Here is an 18278-nt window from a genome sequence, read left to right as displayed (position 1 = left end):
CGCCAGAAATCACCAATATTTGTAGAAGAAAATGTGAAGCGTTTTTGCCTATCGCCATCTTGGACTGGGGTAACGTACTTTACCCTAGTCCGTTTCTACACAGTGAACATGCTGTGAACTGACAAGTTACATTTATAGCGATTTGCCGCCACGACGCAGTGGTAAGAGCGTTTGCTCTAGATTCGCGATGTAAGGGTCTGATCTTTACACCGCTGGTTCGAATCCGACTGCTTCGGATGAGACCGTGTAATCCGAGGTGCTGTGTCGCAGAAGGTACTGGCACGAAAAAAATCCCTCTCTGCTCAATTGCTCTGAGTGCCAAGTAAAGGTCAAAATTTGCTGTAGTTGTATCAAATCTATCTTACCGGTATTTGATTTGGGATATACTTTTCGATTATAATTACAGTATATCTTAAAAATCAAAAAAAAAAAAAAAAAAAAAAAAAAAAAATGACGATTGCAAACATTAATCTGTATTAAATCGAAAGATGCATATTATGAGCAATTCTTTTTTAAATTTGATTCAATATGAATATGGGTATAAATAAGCACTGAAATGGTGTAAAGAGGCATTCTTATATAAAGACTAAAGAAGCAGATTTTTTTTTCAATTTGTCAATATCACTATATTCCCTACCTTTTTTGGAGAGGGTGTATTCAACTTTGGGAGTTGTAATATAAAAATGCCATTTGAACCAGATGCGCAGCTGGATTTTGGAATATGGGAATATAAGTATACATGCCCCACGACCCACTTTTTAGTGTCAAATGTGTCCACTCTGTACACAAAGAAAATCCGGGAAGGCAAAGTGGGACACATATCAATTTACAATATATCCCATTCAACCCTGTCAGAGATCTCATTGACCCTTAAAATTGAATCTTTGAATTTCTTTCAAAACTCTAGAATATTTTTTTTAAATTTTTCAAACATAATTTTCAGAGTAAAATTAGTGAATATACAATGTTTTGCAAAGATGAACAGCCGTCGCGGTAGCTCTATCGGTAGAGCGTTTGTTCCGTGATCGGAAGATCGTGTGTTCGAATCACGGCCGCGACTGATCTAAGTCGATAACAAATAGGTAGCAACTGTTCCTTCGCCGAGCGCTAGGCACTTTGAAGTGAAAGTTGCGGGTCCCTCGGCACTCTCTACCATCGGCTCATACATTCACCTCTGTCGTTGGCTCGCGTATATCTCAGTGATAAGTATGAGAAATAGTGCGTTTGTTTTAATTCATTATAATGAAATGTCTGAGCTAATGATAGTCCTTAAAGATATATATTTACTAAATAGATATAAAACTATTAGTTTAATTTGAAATAATCCTTGAAATGTAATGTTTTTTTTACGTTACGTCAAAAATCTTGACGCGAGCCCATTGCAGAAGTGTCTGAGAGAGGAACGAACGACAACTCTGCATAGGAGATTGGTCCTTCTGATGAGACCTTAAAAACAGTGTCACGGTAGGTGTTGGCACGATAAAAAAAAAAAAAAACCCTCACTCCTCAATGGCCCTGAGTGCTAAGTAAAGGTCTAAATTTGATTCCCTTTTCCTGTATGGTCACGTCTTTATATGAGTGAAAAATTCTCGATCGGAACATAAAACAACCTATAATCAATCAAGGAAGGGCAAAAGTTATCATGCTCAAAAGTCAATTTAAACAATATAAGTTGTAAGCAGCGCAAAGACGGACCTTTGCAAACAGAGGATGGATCATATGCAATGGAGGACTGATGATCCCCTGCAAACCTGTCACACTCACCGTTTACTATTTATCATTATGGGGTAATTGGAAAAATCAATGATAAGATAATCACCTTACATTTTGTGTAAAATACGTAAGTATGGACCATATTATTTGCAAAAAGATGACTTTAACCAAGGTTGTTGATATCATTGTATCATCATCTCATTGATCAACATTTTCACAATGTGTTTTGTCGGATATGATGTAGATTTAGAGTACATTCCTCCCTTTCCATTGAAAACGGGTAAAGATAGGGGTACTCGTAAAAGATTTCTAAGAGAGCAGTTACTATAAATCTTTATAGCAATACTCTCCAGAAACTACAAAAAATGTAGATAGAATTGATAGGCAGAAATCAACTCGTTTCATGTTGTTGTGATCCCAGATTTTATAGGTCCGGTTTTTTTTTTTTCAGATTTATTACATAAAAACATACTTAAACAACATGCTTGCGGATCTCCTTGTAAACATAAACTGCGTGCTAATTTAAAGCATATCATTATAAATACCCCTTCATTTCTGGTTCCAAAACAGTCGTTTAAAAGGTAAGATTTTTTTGTCCATTAAAAAATTTGTTAACTGACTAATTGATTTTAAGAGACATTTATTTCTTTTCAATTGGAATAAATGTCTTTATACTTTGACAATCATCAAATCTTTTCTTTTTTTTCAGAGGAATAAAAACTCTCCTTAAAATGGTGTCTGTAATGGTACATGTATTATTGAACTGGAAAGTTAAACAATATTTCTCTCTCTCTCTCTCTCTCTCTCTCTCTCTCTCTCTCTCTCTCTCTCTCTCTCTCATAATTAAAAAAAAAAGATTTTTATCCCCAAAAATATCACTATCGTATCGTGATATTTTTACACGGAATTTTTACTACAATTTCTAATGAACTTCTAAAAATTTTCTTACAAATACACTGTTAAAAACTTCACTTTTTTTCATTTTTATCAAAAGCATGTTTGGATGCCGTAGTTTTTTTTTTTTTTTTCAACATTTTTTAGACTTACTGTAAATTTTATTCTTTAGTTCGAAGAAATAAATGAATAATTTCTGCAATTTATAATTATGCACCAAGTACAAGTATTTTAGTTTCCGTATCACGATACATATCACGCAATAAAAAAACCAGGATATACCGGAATACCGATAAAATCGCGCATCCCTACAATATATGGTTGCAGACAAAACACTACATACTTCTCACGTACAGTGATATTACATTGAACGCAAGTTCTTAATGTTGCAATTTAGCTCGAGAGCATTATTTCGCGAATGGATTGTTGTTATGAATTTTTACCTGTAATTAAGCAATATTGAAATGGAATTGAATAAATCGTGTTGAACGTCTAACAAAATTACACTATATTTTTGTGTTTATGAGGAATTTACAGTATAAGCCATGGATTCTTGCTAGAAGCACCAATCTCGAAATATATCACATGCTGTTACTTTAATTTTTCTGAAACACATACAAAAGATGGTAATCAAATGTCACCTCGTATTAAACAAAATTTATGTACTTGTTATTTGAGATCTGTAATATTTTTTTTAAGTATAAAATAGGGAAATCAAAAGAATATGTTAGATATATTTTTATCCTGTCATTTTAGGTAAAGATACTCGTTCTTATGGTGGCAGTGTTTAGTCTCTTCCAATCTGAGTTGGACGCTGCCTCTGTCCACTGCGGCTATCACGGACACTATTATACATCAATGTACTCTTCATCTAATGGCTGCACTACAAGATGGTACAAACTCTACAAAGGTTACTGTACGTCATCCGGGGTATTGTTTATTTTTTTTTAAATGCTTCCGTGCTCTCCTATGTAACCACACTTCTCTATCCTTTATTCAAGTTTTTTGAATATTATATATATATATATAGATATATATATATATATATATATATATATATATATATATATATATATATATATATATATATATATATATATATATATATATATATATATATATATATATATATATATATATATATATATATATATATATATATATATATATATATATATATATATATATATATATATATATATATTCAGACATACTTATATGAGGTTAGAATCACCGCTTTAGGAATGCAACTCTATTATAAAAGGATCAGTTGTAAGAGGTAAGTTAAATCTGTACTATGTTTCTATATGAATTTTCAGATATATTTTGAAAATATTATTGAAATTGATCTTTTTTTATCAGGAGAAGTTTAGCCGGAATCAATAAAGACACAGGAGAAAGGTAACGGTTATTAAAATATTGTGTGTGTGTGTGTGTGTGTGTGTGTGTGTGTGTGTGTGGGTGGGTGGGTGTGTGTGCATATATATATCCAAAAGATATGATTATATAGCTAAAATTTTAAAATTCTTGATTAGACTTGTATTTCTAATTTTAGCATTGAGAAGAAAGACGCTAAGGTAAAAACGAGCTTGAAAAACGTACAGATGAATCTTTCTCTCTCTCTCTCTCTCTCTCTCTCTCTCTCTCTCTCTCTCATTTGAGACCAAAATAATATATAGTTACGTATTTTTCTCACTTTTACTCGTTTTATATTATATTTCATTTTATTGAAAAGGAGTACGAGTATGACAGCATACAAAACGCTTTCAGCAGAGGGACAAATTAACGAGACCTTTTAGAATCTAGAGTAAGTTAAACCTCATGTCCAACAACTTTTTTAATCGAGTTGAAAAAAAAAAAATATTAAGGCAAACAGGTTGGGGTTGAGGGTGGCTTGATTTATCATGTTATTCAACATATTTTAATAATTTTTCCGCATCTGAGAATATCATGACTTCTATAAAGAAATTTCTTCTACGTAGATTATTTATTAATTCTTAAATGCTTCATATAATTTATTCTTAAAGGGGATGAAAAAAGAAAATCACCTTCATCGGCATCGGCCTGAAATCCTTTTGTCATGCTTTGAATAAAAATAATGCATTTTCTGCAATGTTTTATATTTTTGATATTATAGTATATATGATTTTATAATAATACATTTAGTATTTGGTAAATAACAAAAACAAGATGGTGTTCAATATATAATACTGACATTAAATGACCAATTAGCATCCAGTTCGAAATTTTTCTAATGGTGGTTAACTGCGCTGGTACTCAGCCGTCAGTTTGTAGCAATTTTATCATATTTTGGTTATAACTTTAAAAAACTTTCTGGAATGAATCCAACCTTTATACTCAAGTGTGTTTTATGACCGGTGACATTACGCGCAGAATGACACTGCGCGTATTGTAACCCATCAGTAGATATTGTTTGTCCATGAAAAATAAGATATCCGAATTCACTGTCACTGAAGACGAAATGTACACACCTGTGCGGCACATATTGTTGCCCAAAACTTAAGAGATTACTTAAACAATATAATACTTTCTTTAAATGTTGGTATAGAATAAATATTGCAGAAATAATTTGTTTTCTTTGTCATTTACTTATAAATGTAAGGCAATAAAAAGTGTACATTTATATGCTTAATTTTCATTCCGCAGTACACAAAAGAACAGACAGCAGCAACATATGTGTGCAATGTTTTACATCAAAATTTATATCTTCTCAAACCAGATAGATATTTCTGCATTATTTTTAAAAATGTATACAAATAGGTACATGTAGTGTGATTGCAAAACCTCGAGATAGGTTAACGTTTAACTCGATTGTTATAAACATGTACGAACAAAGATGGTAGATATTCATCTACATGCATATTTTAATCATATATTTTAATCAGATTTCAAAAAAAAAATCTGCATTTTTTATGAATTTGCTGCTATGCAGTCTGCTATATGTGTGGATATTCTACATGAATTGTTTATCCTGAAAAACCTCGTTATCTTAATCTAGATGGGACCGAGTAAAAACTAAACGAAATCAGATATCAAGAATAAAATACTTACAAAACTTGTGGTTGGGACTTCAAAATCAAGTATAATCATGGTATTCGAGCCATCAATGTTCGGGAACAGATGAACAAGCATCGTTAACAAAATTACACTATGTAATGAAGATTTGCATAAAGGCACTAACAAAAATGAATTTAAAAACAGTTTCATTATTATGCAAGAGAATATATTTTTATAACTGAAAACAGATAATTCTTAAAAATGAAATCAAGCCGCTTGGGGGTCATTTCAGAGTGAAGTCCTGTCGTATTTTGTTAATCCAAGTTTTCAAAACATCTGAAAAAAAAAATTAAAAAATTCTTAGCAGTATTATTTTAAGTTGTACTTATGCATTTGAATTTAACCATTGATTGGCATTACTGTTAAGGATTTTTAAATGAAGAAAAGTATTTTTTTAAATTAATAACATCAAAATGTATAGTTAATTTTCGTCCGAAGCAAAAGAGGATGTACATGTACATGTGACTACAGAAAGAGCCATTCAAAGTGATGAAGGATTTAACGGAGCAAAGACATCGTTGCATCGCTGATTTGTTTACAATTTTAGATTTCTCTTTGTACTTGAAAAATAATTTCAGTTTAATAAATGTAAAAAAAAAAAAAAATGAAAATTATAATATTTAATGACATCGGCATTCTTCACAGCCTTATAAAAACAATTGTGTTTGTAAATATACGTAGGAGCTATGTTTCATGTAATGGTTTTGTAGATGTTTTACCGAATGTGTTCGACTTGCTAATACTGCACGCATTATTGAACACAGACTGACACCACTGGTATGTTTCTAAAAAAAAAACTTCCCTAATCTGTTTTTTTTTTCTTAATCAGGAATAGTTTAATGTTCTGAAAACAAAGGATTTAGGCTAAGATATGTTCACTATTTTGAATCATTAAGATATAAGACAGGGGAATCCTTACACTACAGGACGAAAAATGTGCTGAGAATCCCAACTTTTACTGATAATGTTTGATAATTACTGATACGGTGCTGTTCTTGCTGATAAATACTGATATTTACTGTTATTATTACTGTCGTTGCTGATAATTTTAGTTGTTTCTGATAAATACTGATAATTACTGTCGTCTTTACTGTGGAGTCTGATAAATACTGTTGATGCTGAGATTTACTGATAATTACTGTGGTCTTTGTTCTTAAGCTGGGAAGGGCTAAGGAAGAACTAAGGGCTGTAAAAACCTTCAATTATTTCTTTCTTTTAATTATAAATTATCATTCCGACATTTTCATATTTCTTTAAATGTTCTGCTAGTGACAAAAATTACGCTGATCTCATTTACTACAATATGGTTGTGAAAATGTTGACAATAAATAAATGAAACCTTCCGCGTATATTAAGCAAATATTTTCTACCAATCTATGAAAAAAGTATAATTTATCTGTAAGCAAGATAAATGGAATTTTATTAATGTACTGTAAATAAAAAGAAAATAAGGCTATCTTTTAAAAAAATTCATCGCCGCCCTCTTCCAACTCCAAGATATTTGGGTAGGGAGGTCGAGGATTTTTATTTTATTTTATTTTTTTTATTAATAAGAAATAGTTCTTAATGGGTGGAAAAAAAAATTCGGGATAAAAAATATTTCCTGCAGGTTAGAAAAGTTTGATTCGCACGGTTTCACTCCGTTAACTGGTCAAGAGAGAACGACATTTTCTTTTTAAAGATGACCTTTCCTATAGCTATTTTTGTTTTTTACTTTCTCAAAGACATTTATTTTTTTCATTTTTTAAATGTTCGGTTTTCTGGTCTCTGTCAAGATATTTGAAAATTTGCCCGAAAATTAGAAATTTTATGCATTTTTAAATTTAATAAAGAGATGAAAACAGAGGTGGATATGTTCAATCTGGAGGCACAGATTATTTATTTATTTATTTCATTTATTCATTCATTCATTTATTCATTCATTTATTTGAACGATATATAGGCATTTTAGATTCTTCCAGAATATCTCTTCTACATCTACATGTACACGATACATACATGTGCAACCGGCAGATTGGGGGCTGATTAAAAATTAGTGCATTGTCAGAATCCCCAGTGTCAGAGCAAAGGTACACATGTGTTTATGTTATTTTGATGTTGGTCTCTTAAAATTTCATGACACGAAACATTTTTATTCAATAAGTTTTAAAATCTCATTAATTTAATTTTATGGAATGTGAAATAAGAAATGAGACCTAATATAATATGTTTACTTAGTAAAGTACATGTATATAATCAAATTGATCAATTTTAATATTGTGTGGTCAAAATTGCATGGAATAAATTGATCTTCATTGATCAAAAATCGAAGATCAGTCTCTGATTTGGCTGTATTGTGTACAATGTCTTCCGCCCCGGGGTAGAACGGGGAACAACTTGTATATTCCATGTAAATTTAGTGGTCAGTGTAACAATGAGCACTAATTACCTTTTTCCCCGTCTGTGGCCACCGGTGTACATAATAAACAAACTACCTACACTGTACAATCATGTACTTTCTTCTTTGAGCAGGAAAATCTTAACGGTCGCACGGAAAAAAAATATCCTGTAATATTCAATTTGTTGACGAATAAAATTGAAAATTAAAAAAAAAAAAAAAAAAAAAAAAAAAAAAAAAAAAAAACTATTTAGCAAAATAGGACATTGCAGTACTAAGATAAAAAAAGAAAAAAAGAAATGAAGTTAATATATACATATACATTGTACAGACTTAATATTCAATCATTATTTTAATTCATATAAATCTATCTTTGCTCAGTATTTAATTTTATTTGTTAGTTTTATGCACATTTCTTGACATGCTTGAGATAAATTTAAAAGAGAATCCCGGAGAGGGGGCTCATGTATTTTAAATTCTGAATCTCGGTTAACGATGGTTTGGGGCCCGTGAAACGGAGACGAGAAATTGATACAGAACATTTGAATTCATCTTATAATTAAAAAATTATGCAAAATGTACATATAAATTTAAAAAAAAATAGATGGTTTAGTGAAAGCAATTGTTGATATTATATTAGCATTAACTGTTCACAATTCAGAAACAGGGAATTAAACTCCACATGGCTCAGAATCCGTGAAAAAAAAAATCTTTTTATGAATTTTGAATGACAGTAACATGACGTTGTTTATCGCACTCATGAATAAATGTTAGTTCTGAATTTGGTATAGTTCATTGATTCTCTAAAATAATTTTATTCATATATATAAAAAAAGTTTGTAATAAGTAATTATAACATGTATGATTTATTAAACATAAAACTAAAGAATCAACCTTGCGCGTATCAGTTTTAAGTTATTTCACCCCACCCCCTTTTTGTGCTACAGTAAAGCATAATCAATTCGGTAAGCGCCCAGCCTGTACTGTTCGTTTATACAAAGGTCTCCGACAAGGAGAAAATGGAATAAAAAAACATTATAATCTCTGTACAAAACTATTTCTAATTTTACAAAATTCATGTCGCACGATACACAGAATGTACTAATAATTGACCCGATTCTCAAAACGAAAGTAAAACTTTTACACTTGGTTGACATGTGTGTTCCAGAACAGCAATTTAGCTAGACGGCATTAATGGACGAAAGTAACTTCAAGTTTTGTTTTATTTTGTTTTTTTTAATGACTGACCGCGTATAACATGTATAAGCAGTTATTTATTGATCTCCCTGATACTGGCGTACGTATGTCCATAGACCTAACGCAGATTTATGTACTATTATCAAGGAATTAAAGAAAGACGTGTATTTCATTGATTGAAAATCACACTGCATAAGATTTATAGTGTACTGATGGCTTAACAATTAAAATATATATATATATATATATATATATATATATATATATATATATATATATATATATATATATATATATATATATATATATATATATAAAACAAAAACAAAAAAAACAAAGATAGAAAGCGTCGATACCACAAAATGATATCAAATTCGCATCGAGGACATAATCAGAGAACTAGAGCGCACTGGCTATATGTATATAAAAGAGATTATTCTACAAATTAAAGATGTTTTATTTTGATTATTTAAACCTGTCACATTCTTCAATAAAAGGACAATGTGTACACAACAATAAATCAGAATAGATTTTTTTTTTTGTGAGATATATTTAATACTGGCTAAAGTGTCTTCTTAGAATGAGAGTTGTATGTAAATAGAGGGGGGGGGGGGGTCTCAACTTATAAAGCTCATACATGTTCAGTTCTCCACACGAAAAAATAAATTGACAGTAACAACCATTGACTACATTAAAGATGCCCACTAAAACCTTTTGATGACAATACGAATACACGTGGAAAAAATATGAAATGGGATTTTTTTTAACCTTTAAAAATAAAAACTTGTTTTAAAAAGTACTTGGTGAGAAAAACCACTGCAATAACAACACAATTATTATTTTCTGCAGATATTGAAAACTTTGTGAAAGGAGAAATATAAAGGTAAAGAAAAACACAAACATTTATGATCTAATTTTAGCATTATGATGTAAAAATGATTATAATAAAATTAATACATGAAATATGAAACCCCCCCCCCCCAAAAAAAAAAAAAAAAAAAAAAAAAAAAAGAATGACTTTTTTTTTCTAGAATAATTTTTTTGTTAGAATACTGTAATGAATTTGTTGATAAAATACTTTCTTTAAAACAAATAATCATTTCTTAGGCTATTTTAGTCCCTTCCCAGATTAAAAACAATGACCACAGTAATTATCAGTAAATCTCAGCATCGACAGCACATCAACAGTATTTATCAGTATTTATCAGACTCCACAGTAAAGACGACAGTAATTATCAGCATTTATCAGAAACAACTAAAATTATCAGCAACGACAGTAATAATAACAGTAAATATCAGTATTTGTCAGCAAAAACAGCACCGTATCAGTAATTATCAAACATTATCAGTAAAATTTGGGATTCTCAGCACTTTTTTCGTCCAGTAGTGTTATATATATATATTTTATCAAAATAGCACTAAAAGGACAGCATTTTCATCTTTTTGTTTGTTTGTTTACTTGATCTTTTGCTTGCTTAATTTTTGGCTTGCTTGTTCTTGTGTTTGTTTATTTTGTTAACTTTCAATGGATAGTTTTCAGTAGGCTTGAATTAACAAGAGTTATTTTCTGTTTTCGGCCGTATTGATGGTCAACATGCTCACTTTCCTTTATTATTCAACGAACTTTAACGTTTAATACTGGCCATTGTGTGGTAGGAAACACTGTTTTTTTTATGAAAAAAATATTCATTTGTTAAAGCCTCCTTTATTTCATAATCTTTGTTTTAAAAAGACTTTTCCCCAAATATTTCTGCTACACCGTCTTAAATTTGGCAAGACAAGGAGAAAAAAAAATCACCATGTTAACCACCAAGATGGCGGTCAAGGCAAATAACTCGGAGAGAAAATACGTCATATGAAAACTATCTAAACATTTAAAGCTGCTTTTTTTTAAATTCTAGATTCATCATCAACACGGAGATAAAAGTACACATAGCCTTACTTTTCTAATGGTGCTTAAATTTCTTTTTATGGCGAAGTAGGTCTGCAATGGTCCTCGGAAGGCTCCGCTTAACTGCCAATCTATAATGCTTTTAAGGAAAAAATAATAAAACCTTAATCTTTTTTAATAACCTTCTATTATTTCTTGACATTTGGAGACAGAGAGAGAGAAAAAAAAGAAAAATGCACTGAATCACCTTTGCTAATTTTACTGATTTGGTAGTGGTTTTTATTTATTTTTTTTTTTAAGAAAAAGCTTACCTGGGCTTCTCTCAATCCAGGAAAATCCCCACAATAATTACAATATTTTTCACAATTGGCTTGCAGGCCCACATGCCCATACTGACAACAATAACGTACACATCTCCCAAAAACACAAGTTACAGCAACAAGGAAACAGAGAAGAGCTAACACTTTCATCTGAATAAATATAATTAAATAGACTGATGATGATTTCATTCTTTATTTATCAGGTAAAAATTTCTGATTTCGATTGATTAAAAAAAAAAAAAAAAAAAAAAAAAAAAAAAAAAAAAAAAACATTCATGATGATTAATTAAGGTTGAAGGGATTTTGCCAAATTTTTTGCTTTGTCCAGTTATTGACATAGGCCTTTTTCCACATTCTTCTTGCTACTGGCCAATTAACACTAAATATAAGAGAGAGTTTTTTTCCACGAAAAATATTACAACAAACAGCTAACATTTCGTGTATGTTGAATGTAGAAATTTTAATAAGAGGGAATTTTAGTCATTTTCAATGTTTAAATCATAAGTTATTAGCTATAACGGTCATTGAATTTGCCTTTAGTTATAACAAATTAATAATAATGCATCCATAATGTACCAAGTTATGTCAGTAATTACCTTGGATAATGCTTGAGATCCCCCGAAATATTTCCAATAACAGAGTGATACCTGTCTCCTGAGATACGCTGTCTGAATGTTATTATTGATAATCATAACTCGTATTTATTTTCACTTTTAAGGTTCAAAGTCGAATGTGACCTTTTCGGCCTACTTCGAAAAAGCAGGTTTGACATTTTAAAAAAACATCTGTATTGACAGGCATTTACATGATGCGAACTTGGTGATATTTAGAACATAAGTGCATTGATCATTACAATTATATATAGATTATATATAGACATAATTAACAGAGAGGTTTTCGAAACTCTAATTATACTTTAAATGAGATTATGCCTAATTCCGCTCGTATGTACATGTAGTGAGATTAAAATTCAGCTCAAACATTAAAGGGACCTGGACACAGTTGCATTGCCGTTTTTGTTTACAATTTTTATTTCTTTATTTTCCGAAGAATAACCTCAGTTAAATGAATTAAACTTTCATGAAAATTCTTTAAATTCAAAGATAAAAAGATTTTTCATGACAACAACTGTGTCTGTAAATACGCACACGAGCTATGTTAATGTTTGCATTTTACGGGGTTCTTTTCACTGGTGAGTTGATTTTGCTTTCTCACCTTTCTACTCTTAATTTTCTTATAGCTTTAATATAAATTTGTTTGAAATGCTCTATCAATATTTAAGTTATTATGTGTTACTGAAAATCTTAGAAGATATTAACATTAAATCTGTGCCCAGTCCCTTTTAAGTATAAAGTTAGTATTCTGGATTTATAATGGTTTCTCAAGATAAAGTTTAACTTGTAAAATATATTTTATATATAATATATAAGAATTAAAAGTTTTCTGAAGCAATCCTCGGCATTTTTTAAAAATGTTCATGAAGGTATTACCTGAGACTATATATCCAGGCATATATACTTGACAAACGACAAAAATATCCGGTCACAATCTCATAAAAAAATTAAAAACTGAAAAAAAAAAAGAATTAAAAAAATAATAAAATTTATTTCATTTTAACTTTTGCTCGCGTTTTATTTTCCCACCACATATACATGTAATAGCATTCGCTTTGGCGTTCAGAAAGCAAGGCATTACATTTGGCCTTTTTTACCAAATAAATGAGAAGACTACAATCATGCACTTTTTGTCGAAATTACTAAAACCTTTCCATACTTTAAATACCTGTTTTTGTGGGATGTCTTTTTTTTTTTTTTTTTTTTTTACATGTACTTCCATTTATTTAACAACCTTTTAATATTTAAATATTTTTCAAAGGATTAATAGTTTTGTATGGTTGGTACAAATTTTATTTTTCAGATAAATAAGCCCAAACTTTTTTTCATAAACCATGCTTCAAAACATCTGTTCTTGAATATTATATTAATTCTTCTAATGCTCAACTTAACTTAAAAAATACTTCCTAAAATGAATTGAATGTGCAATATATCAGAAAGGAAGACTTTAGTAAAATACATGTCATTGTATATATTTACAAACAGTAAGATGTGAGTTTTAGACATTATGAGTGAATGTACAAATTTTGATTCCTTTTCATGTATAAACAGTGCATGTACAACTTTGGGAAAATGAAATATAAAAATACGATAAATAAATTGATTTACAATAGCAAAACCTTTAATTCATAAGAGTAAAAATGTTGATACCATGGTTAACTATATAATAAACTACAGTAAAGTATAGTTAACTAAAATATAGGACGCTATAGTTTTTTTTTTTTTTTAATCGATGCCTTACAGATACACATTATTGTAGATTACTAAGTACACGCGAGGAATTAATTATCGCGTAATTTCGTGAAATAACATGACTCGCTTTTTATTTTTATGGTGCAGAAATCCGGAAACATATTAATCAACCGCTCAATAACGATTTTTATTTACTAAAATGAACACCTAATAAGAATGTTTTCTTTAAGTGAACGCTTCTTACGGCATGACTTAGTTAAATTAGGATCTTTAAGTCATGCATTGTTTTAATTTAAGCTTCTCAAAGTATATCTGGTCGATAGATTTGAGCAGTCCCTAACAAAAAATACTATAGTTTACTATAGTTAACTATAGTTTACTATAGTTAACTATAGTAAATCAAAGTTCCAAAGTTTTCACTATAGTAAATCAAAGTTCCAAAGTTTTCACTATAGTAAACCAAAGTTCCAAAGTTTTTACTATAGTTAATTAAAGTTTCAAAGTTTTCCCTATACTTAATCAAAAATTCAAAGTTTATTTTTTCATTAGTTTAACAACTTATGTATTTTTATTAATTTTTTTTTTTTTTTTTTTTTTTTGGATTATTTAGCAGTTTTAGGGGAGGGGTGGATATGGGGTTGGTTGGGGCTGATTTTTGTTGTACATCTTTATTTAAATATACAAAGTAAATCAAATGCAATATTTACATTTTAAATTTAAAAAAAAAAGATGCATGTTGACAGAAGTAGATGAAGCAGATATTTTGATTCTAAATGACGCAATTTTTATATAATATATATTTTTTTTCTCCATAGATAAGACTTACGTTACATCTGCATAACATTAAAATTAGATACATTGAAATGAATATTGCTTCTTTATCGGCGCAAGCGACAACCGTTACATTAAAATTCATATCTTTATTTTTTTTTTATTCTTTTAGGGGAGGGGTCGGGTTTTTAAAATGTTCTCTAAAGCTTTTAAGAATCTTATACTTGAAATATCATAAAATGCAAAGAATGGGAATCAAAAACATGATTCCACGGGATTTATCGTACTTAATCAAAGTTTCAAAGTTTTTACTATAGTAAAACAAAGTTCCAAAGTTTTTACTATAGTAAATCAAAGTTCCAAATCAAAGTTCCAAAGTTTTTACTATAGTAAATCAAAGTTCCAAAGTTTTCACTATAGTAAATCAAAGTTCCAAAGTTTTTACTTTGGTACTATAGTTAGCTATAGTAAACTATAGTTAGCTATAGTTAACTATAGTACCAATTTTTTTTTTTTGTTAGGGGTGGATAGAATGATAAACTGGGTACGATCTAGTTGGAATGACTTGTCTACAGATCTTTTTTATAAGTATTCAAACAGCCAATCAAGTTTTTTGTTTATTTATTTTTTTTTATTCTTTTTTAGTCCCATTTTGGCAAATAAAAGAATCCAGATATTTTGCATCAAGTGTCATTACCACATCCAGAGCCCTTTTTCATACCTTTGCCTGAAATTTAAAAAGTACCTTAGTCAATTCAAAGATGAAAACAACAAAATAAGACATACACAAGAAAAACGTTTTCAGAAAAAAAAAAATCTGAAATAAGTGCTTTTTTAAAATATCTACAACTGTATAAGCTTATCAAAGTCCTATTATTATTTGTTAAATAATTATTGACTGCATACATTTTGTGCAAATAGAGTTACAATCTCTATTGGTAAAATTATGAAATATCTCTAAAGAATTCTTTATAAAGTTCCTAGGTTTTTATAGAGGGTTTTTATAATGCCTGTTTGAAAGTATAATTTAGTTTTGAAACACACGAAGTAAGAAGCAAAAAAACAAAAAAAAAACAAAACAGTATCTATCCACGGCAAATATTTTATCTACTTTATGATTTTCCTTGAAAAAAAAAAAAAAAAAAAAAAAAAAAAAAAAAAAAAACAAGAATATGTCATTTGTACTTTTGTGGTATGCAGCAGTTTCTCTGCCTCCACACATTCCAGCCACTTCCTTTCCATCACACTTTTCCCCTTTTGCACATTTCCCATCCTTTTCAGTGCATTGTGCAGCAGCATTTGAAAGATGGTAAATATGCCCAATCTGTGTATTCGTCTTCATTTCAACCTTTTTTTTTTTTATTACTTTCAATGTCAAATTTTGATTTTTTGTCTCTAAAAAGCTATGAACATATTTATGTATAATTTATGTAAAAACGTTTGAAATTGAGTTAAGTCGATACTCCTTTAAAAATACGTTTTGAAAATGTAATTGTAATGAGTAGTTTGGAAGAATACTCTGACTGGATGTTTTTGCTTTGATTAAACTGAGATTTGGTACCATCATGTGTTATCAAAGGAATTTTTTTCTGCATCAAATCTTTTTTCATTGAATAATGATGGGTTACTGGAGACTTGTATTCTGTCGACGCCTTCTAGTCCTTTGTAATAGTTATAGTATAATGTTCATTTAGAGGGCATATTATGCATTTCGATCTTGTTTTGATAGACCTATCGCCATCAACAACTGATCCCTCATATTTTGTACTTTGCAGTAGTTTGCGATGATAAAATAAATGCAATGTACTTCAAGTATTAAAACTTTTAATCTTTTTTTTTTAATTTAAAATAGAGTTAAATTTATCAAATTTGAACACATTCAAGAATATTTGTAAAATGTGTATGACAAAGATGCAAATTAACATATGTAAAAAAAAAATGTTATCCTAAAATTTATGTCACATATCTTTATACCTTGCATCAACTTGGTTTTTTTTTTTCTATCCTATTAACATGTCCAGGATCTGTTTCAATTTCTCTTTCTCTGAAAACGAATAAATGCATGTATCAGTTACAAAATTTTTTCCAGTTCAACGTATATCAGACTTGAAAATGGGGTCATTTTACTGATAATGTTTTAGTTATGTTAATTCATTTGAGACTTTATATAAGTACATACAGGTTGAATGGTTTTATCAGATTTGTTTACTTTATTGCATCCTACCACATCCTTTATACGTGTATTTAATACAACTCCTATTACATGGTGACATTTTTTTCTAACATAACTAACTTGCTACCGTTTGCACAAATAGAGTTCAAGATATGTAAGTCAGAATGCTAGAAGTATTGAATCGCTATCTTTATTTTCAGTAAAAAAAAAAATGATGACAAAAATAGAATTCTATCTTGTGTAAAAATGATAAAAGAGTAAATTCCATCGGATTTTATGCTATATATTTTCAACACAAGAAGAGGATTTTTTTATTCTAAGAAAATATATGTTAAAGGGTTTTTATCACGTATCTACATTTCTTAAAAATGAAACACTATTATATTCTTGAAACATATAATTATCGTTTAATTATGAAATTATGTTGAAAACGGTCGTAATTAGACGATAAAACGCCCGTAATATAGGGTCCTCGAAGTAAAAATCTCCACTAATGAGATAGGGGTCACGTGGTACTGAAACGTCATAGGTGTCAATAGTCAATAGAATTCGTAAAGCTTATCGTAAGAAAAAATATATTGAATAGATTTTACGCTAAATAAATAGAATATGGCCGGTTGAAATTTTGACATCGACTATATTACTTTGGTTATGGACGGTCAATCTTTCACGTATGAACGTCTAGCAGAGAGAAATAACCAGAAAATATGCCTACAATAGGAGAGGGCACCGAAAACGAAGCCGTTGACAACTCGGAACTTCGACGAGATAGAACGAATTACTTAGGTTTACCTTCGTAAACAATTATAGATATGGGAATTTTAAATTCTCCTTCTTCATTATTTTAATTAATTATATATGAATAAATCCTATATATCTTCTATCTGTTCCAGCAGTGAATAACATGTACTAGAAATGACATTTCGCCATTACGAAGTTCACATCATTCCTTCTAGATTCTGAGCGACTTTTAAAAAATGCGTGTTTGTCATTTATTATTTTTTTTAAGTATCTCTCTTAAAATGTTTTATAGGACAGAAAAAAATTCGTGATCGATAGGGCATACACGATTGTTCTGAACAGAGATACTGTAAACGCCATTGCATTTGCAGAAAAGTGCCCCCCTTTCATCTCTCGACCAACTCCAGGAAAATGTGGGGGAAATAAATCTTCCTAAAACCTTTCTTGTGCACCTTTGCGCATCCTAAAGCCATAAATTATACCTTACTAGCTGTCAATTATCCAGTTATCTCTTAATTATTTTCTAACAGGTTTAATAGACACAACAAATGACCCCTTTTGTATACACAATAAGTACTTCGATTGGCACCTATGACGTCAGAGCAATGGCGCGTAACATCGGCGATCAAAATATGCATATTGAGAAATTCAAACTTTGAGTCGTTGAAACATCAAAACTATTAATTTTCTAGCAAAGATTTTTAACTATATGATTTTAATAGCATGTAAACTTTGTCATATCAAAAAATTTTGAGACGTGATAAAAACCCTTTAAGATCCTATTTTTAAAGATTTGATTAATAGAATAATTTTCTAC

General features: G+C 29.7%; 1 protein-coding gene and 1 long non-coding RNA gene across 2 annotated transcripts; one reads left to right on the top strand and one right to left on the bottom strand.

Annotated features, from left to right (window-relative positions):
* Window positions 1-3124: 3124 nt before the first annotated feature.
* LOC133176472 (uncharacterized) lies at window positions 3125-4715 on the top strand. The gene is made up of 6 exons (XM_061311587.1): window positions 3125-3537; window positions 3816-3886; window positions 3970-4008; window positions 4163-4184; window positions 4343-4414; window positions 4635-4715. The coding sequence occupies exons 1-5, from the start codon at window positions 3382-3384 to the stop codon at window positions 4391-4393; spliced, it is 339 nt and encodes a 112-aa protein (XP_061167571.1). The 5' UTR covers window positions 3125-3381; the 3' UTR covers window positions 4394-4414; window positions 4635-4715.
* Window positions 4716-5829: 1114 nt separating this feature from the next.
* On the bottom strand, window positions 5830-12144 carry LOC133176453 (uncharacterized). Its single transcript, XR_009719457.1, has 4 exons — window positions 12067-12144; window positions 11462-11620; window positions 11202-11289; window positions 5830-5961 (listed from the first exon to the last, which is right to left on the bottom strand). It is a non-coding gene; the product is annotated as an uncharacterized LOC133176453 (long non-coding RNA).
* Window positions 12145-18278: the final 6134 nt, after the last annotated feature.

This window comes from Saccostrea echinata, unplaced genomic scaffold, assembly GCF_033153115.1.
Source record: "Saccostrea echinata isolate AGI-Se365-2 ecotype Australia unplaced genomic scaffold, CSIRO_AGI_Sech_v1 ptg000075l, whole genome shotgun sequence".
Taxonomy (NCBI): Eukaryota; Metazoa; Mollusca; class Bivalvia; order Ostreida; family Ostreidae; genus Saccostrea; species Saccostrea echinata.
The sequence above is the reverse complement of the archived record's forward strand: the minus strand, read 5'-3'. Positions and strand labels throughout refer to the sequence as shown.